This window comes from Urocampus carinirostris, chromosome 2, assembly GCF_059441175.1.
Source record: "Urocampus carinirostris isolate Australia breed hairy pipefish chromosome 2, RoL_Ucar_1.0, whole genome shotgun sequence".
Lineage (NCBI taxonomy): Eukaryota > Metazoa > Chordata > Actinopteri > Syngnathiformes > Syngnathidae > Urocampus > Urocampus carinirostris.
In genome coordinates, this window is record NC_142350.1 from 45,520,306 (window position 1) to 45,524,712 (window position 4,407).

The 4,407-nt window shown below is 33.7% G+C and overlaps 1 protein-coding gene across 3 annotated transcripts in view; it reads left to right on the forward strand.

Moving 5' to 3' along the window:
- The window catches only part of bcam (basal cell adhesion molecule (Lutheran blood group)), a 90,632-nt gene extending 89,023 nt beyond the window's left edge, over window positions 1-1,609 (forward strand). For all 3 annotated transcript variants that reach the window (XM_088326720.1, XM_088326721.1, XM_088326722.1), the window contains one exon: window positions 623-1,609. In XM_088326720.1, the coding sequence (XP_088182846.1) occupies window positions 623-625 (3 nt within the window). In that variant the 3' untranslated portion in view covers window positions 626-1,609. The remainder of the gene's footprint in view (window positions 1-622) is intronic.
- The last annotated feature ends 2,798 nt before the right edge of the window (window positions 1,610-4,407 follow it).

A 4,407-nucleotide genomic window follows, 5' to 3' on the forward strand; every position in this document is an offset into this window, starting at 1 on the left:
TCTAGTGTTTGAAAATTATGTAGCATGTACTGTATGTGCAGTCGAGACTTTGTTTGTTTAGCCTTAAAATCTTTCAATTTTGTAGGGACCTTTTTGTGCCGTTTCTGTACACTATATGCCTTTTCTGTAGATAAATAAGACTTTGTGTCGATATTTTTGTGATTCCTTTCTTATCACGACAGCACTGACAAGGTCCTGTTAGTGTCTTCTCCCAAATCCGTGTGGCAGCACGTTTGTCTTTTTTTGGACAATAGCTGTGTATTGTTTTTCATTGCAACATCCGTTGCAGCCTGGTCGTCGTGGAAGGGGGATGACCTCATGTGCGGTCCCTTCGCAAGGTTTCTTCATTTTACTCATAGTGAGGTTTTTGAGTTTTTCCTTTCCCACATGTACGTTTTAGATCAGGGGATGGTCTAATAATAGTCTGTAGTTTTCAATAGTATGTGGTTTGTGCAGCCCGTTGAGACTTCTTGTGATTATGGGCGTCACAAATAAACATGACTTTACTTTTTTCTTTTCCAAAATAGCATCTTCACGTCGGCGCCCTTAGCGTCCGGCTGTCAATTTCGGAGACCGTTGTGTTGACAATGACACTCTTGATTCTTTTTTTTCCTCTCTGCAGTGATGAAGGTAGACCAGCAGAAGGACCAAGGAAGACGCCGCACAAGTAATGAAGAACAAAAAAACAACACCGATTTGTATTGGCTAGGCTTCAAAAAAGGGGGCGGAGCAATCCAAGCCCCTGGCATCCACTTTCCCCTCTCACACTGCACTTGCAGCTGCATTCGAGGACGTTTTCATGAAGTACCGCCCGTCAGCATTGGGAATAAGCAGAATTTTTTTTTTTTTTTTTGCTTTTCTCTTTTGCAATTTTTGACAGATTTGTCATCCCTTAAAATTATGATTGCTGTCAACAGAATCAAAATCAGTTTGTTTTTAGACAAATGAAATGGTCAAATTCAGACAGATTTCACCTCACAAAAATGATCAAAATGGAATGTAGTATTTGTTTGAGTTTAAATAGCCATTTTGATTGCCTTAGTTATTTTTTTTTTACAATTTCGGACGGATTTGACTCAAGAGCAAAAAATATGATTGATGCAAATGTAACATGGTATTTGTCTTAATTTTTATTGCCCTTTTTGATTGGCCTAAATTGAAGCTTTTCTGCTTTTTTTTTTTTTTTTTTTTTTTTTTAGCTTTTTTCAACAAAATTGTCCTTTTCTTTCTTGATTTTAGCCAAATTTGACGTCACAAAAAATATGATGAAAATGTGCTATTTTAAATTGCCTTAAAATAATTCAATTTTTTGTACAGACATTTATTTAAAGTGACGTTTTAAAGCAAAATAAATCTGGTTTATCCCTTATAGCAAGCTATGTTAACAGGACGGTGACTTTTTGTTTGTTTTTTTAGTAAAATGATTTAAAAGTATCAGTTTTTGTCAACCTGCATAAAAGTATTTGATCCTGCCCTGCAAACCAAGCTAGATGTTGTCAAAAAATTACTTCAAAACCAAATTCCAAAAGTGGGACAAAAACAACCTATTTTTCTAGGACAATTACAACTATACGTTTTTTGGGGGGGAAATGTTCACCAGGAACGAAATGTGTGTGTGTGTGGGGGGGGGGGGGGGGGGACAAGAACAAAAGCTTTGTTTTTCTTCAGGCATATCTTCTCAAAATGTATTTTTGGATCTCCTAAAAATGAGTCACTAAAAGGGCAGTGGGCATTATCTAGCACCACCTAGTGGTTAAAATAACTTAATTTATTAAAAAAATACAACATTGATTTAAACAACAAGCAAAAATATGTAACCTAACGTGCATTTTTAAAAATAATTGTAGGGTTTATAATTTGCATTTTTCGCAGAGCATGAGCCTCACCTAGAGAGAGCTAACATCCTTGTCGGCCATCTTGCTTCCACCAGTACCCAAAAACCTCAAAATGGCTGGGGTGAAAAATAGGGTCTCCGTATTTTCTATTCTCCCTTCTAAGCACTCTTTTTCAATTGCATAACACAATACAGTGCCATCTAGTGGTCAAAAAATACACGTAAAGCTTAAAAATCCCCCCACCCCTTTTTCGTGAGGTAAAAAGGCAGTCAAACCATTTGTAAAACAATTATTATTGGAATATATAGAATTTATTTTTTCTCTTGGCTTCTTTCCTCTTGTTTCTATGTAAGACGTAAATCCAAAAATGACTGCCGACCCATTAAACTCAAATATATTTTCCTGATTTTTGATTTGATTTTATGTATCCTTTTTTGAGGGCCCTGCGGTTTTGATGGGAAATCTCCCTAATTTCCATTTTTTTTCTAGGGTGTTTTTGCTGGATTTTCCCTTTTTTTGGTGAGCAGCAAACTGGGGATGGGTTTTATTGCAGTGTCCAATTTATTTTTCATTGTCAATCTCCTGCGCCCGCTTTTTGTTGTACACTGGAACGAACGGCCTGGAGTTGACAATATGAACGAGATCGGATTCTTTTGTGTATTTTAATGTGCGTCTACTGATCTTGTTTTACTCACTGTTTTTATATATAAAATGCTTGTTACTTCTTTTATTGTCAAGCTTGGGACTACTGAGTACTTTTTTAAATTTCCCTTTTAATGATCATGATTTGGATGAGGTTTTCTCTGTGGTTCTCTTGACTGTATATTTTGTGGTATGCTCATGTGGTGTGTTGATGTATCTTTTTTGTATTATGCTTCTTGCGTTTAGAATTTATCATGGAAAAAAACATGGTTTCCTGATTTTATTTAAAAAAAAAAAGAATCCTCTGTAAATAAAAGTCAATCTTTTTGATGCCATACTGTACCTCTCACAACCAGCTAGTTCGATCTTATTAAAGTACACTTTTTCAAGTAGTATTTTTTTTTCGCTCTCTTATAGTTTAATAACAATGTGACACAAAACTTGGATATATTGGGACAGTGACTACGTTGACATGCAGGCAATAATTGGATTGAAAACGGAATATCACATTTCCAGAGCAATCCAATTGAACCATTCATATGCCTTAAGACAAACTAACAACCATGTATAAATGATGTTTGTGAATAATTCCATTACTAGGGTGAAGTGACGATGATTTTTTTTTCAATCAACTTATGACATGAAATAAATGATGAGTTCATTCATATCACTCACAAAAATCCACAGAGCACAGTGCTCGAATGCTTTCGCTCCAAAAGTGAGATCAGTGTGGCTAGCAAAAAACATGGACTCACACTATACATGTATGGATGGAACTGTGACATTCACTATTTACAGTACTGTCCCGGAAAATTTGTTATTTGTGAACATTCTTTATTTTATGTAGTTAAATAAAAAGGAAAAATATGCAGATTCTGGATTTATTAGAAATCGAGTGAAATATTATTTTACTGTTTTTATTTTGCAGAATATATCAAAAACTTAAATATCCCATCACAAAATACGAAATTATCAGGAAAAACTATACTAAGAGACTGTACCGACTTTATAGTTTAAACTTCGAGTAGATTATAGCCTATATTGACAATTTAGACGTTAAAAAAATAAAGCTGTCAAAATTTGGTTCTTTTTTCTCTGAAGGTACACAGAAAATTTGAATGTTTGAAGATTCAATCCCAAAAAAGTATGCCTTTGCTCAAAAAAGGTTGCATAGCACTGTTTTATTATATGATGTGATTTTTCCTAGTATTGGTATCTGCAAAACCAACAATTGTTCAAGAAATACAAATAGTGAAAATCTGCAACTAATTTGCTCTTCCCCCAAAGCCCCCCCCCCCTCAGGAAAGGTTATATTGTAATACCGAATTTTTTTTTGCCAGTGTTTTTGGAGGTATGAAATATTTTTACTAATTTTATTTTTTATTTTTGTTCATACCATTGCAAGGTCTTAATTCAAATTCCCACAACTTTACAATATAATAGAAATAAAAAGTGAAGGAAAATAAGCGCCTCTTCCATTGTAACTGTCTTGATACTTTTAACATTAGTAAAAAAAAATGATAACAGAATATTGAAAGAATTACGTTGTATCACTAAGGTAAAAAACATTGGAATGGCCTTTACACAGTCTCAAAGCATATATTTATGTAAAGTCTCAAAATATTCAGGATTGTCTGAGGAAATGAGGAATTTGTGATAGTTAAATTATGTGCTGTAAATTAAAAATTGATTTCATTACAAATCAACAAAAAATATCACAGGCCTTTTAATCTTTTAATAGTGTTAACCTACTTGTCTACTTTATTTTGATAATCAAATATTTTTGACCATTCTAATTTTCTAATCTGATTCAAAATAATGACAAATATATATATATATTTGGATTTATGGATTAACACTTGTTTTATCTCATTCCTTCATTTCGTAACCAGAATAGCCCAATAATCAAATAACCTGGTGTAACCAGCAC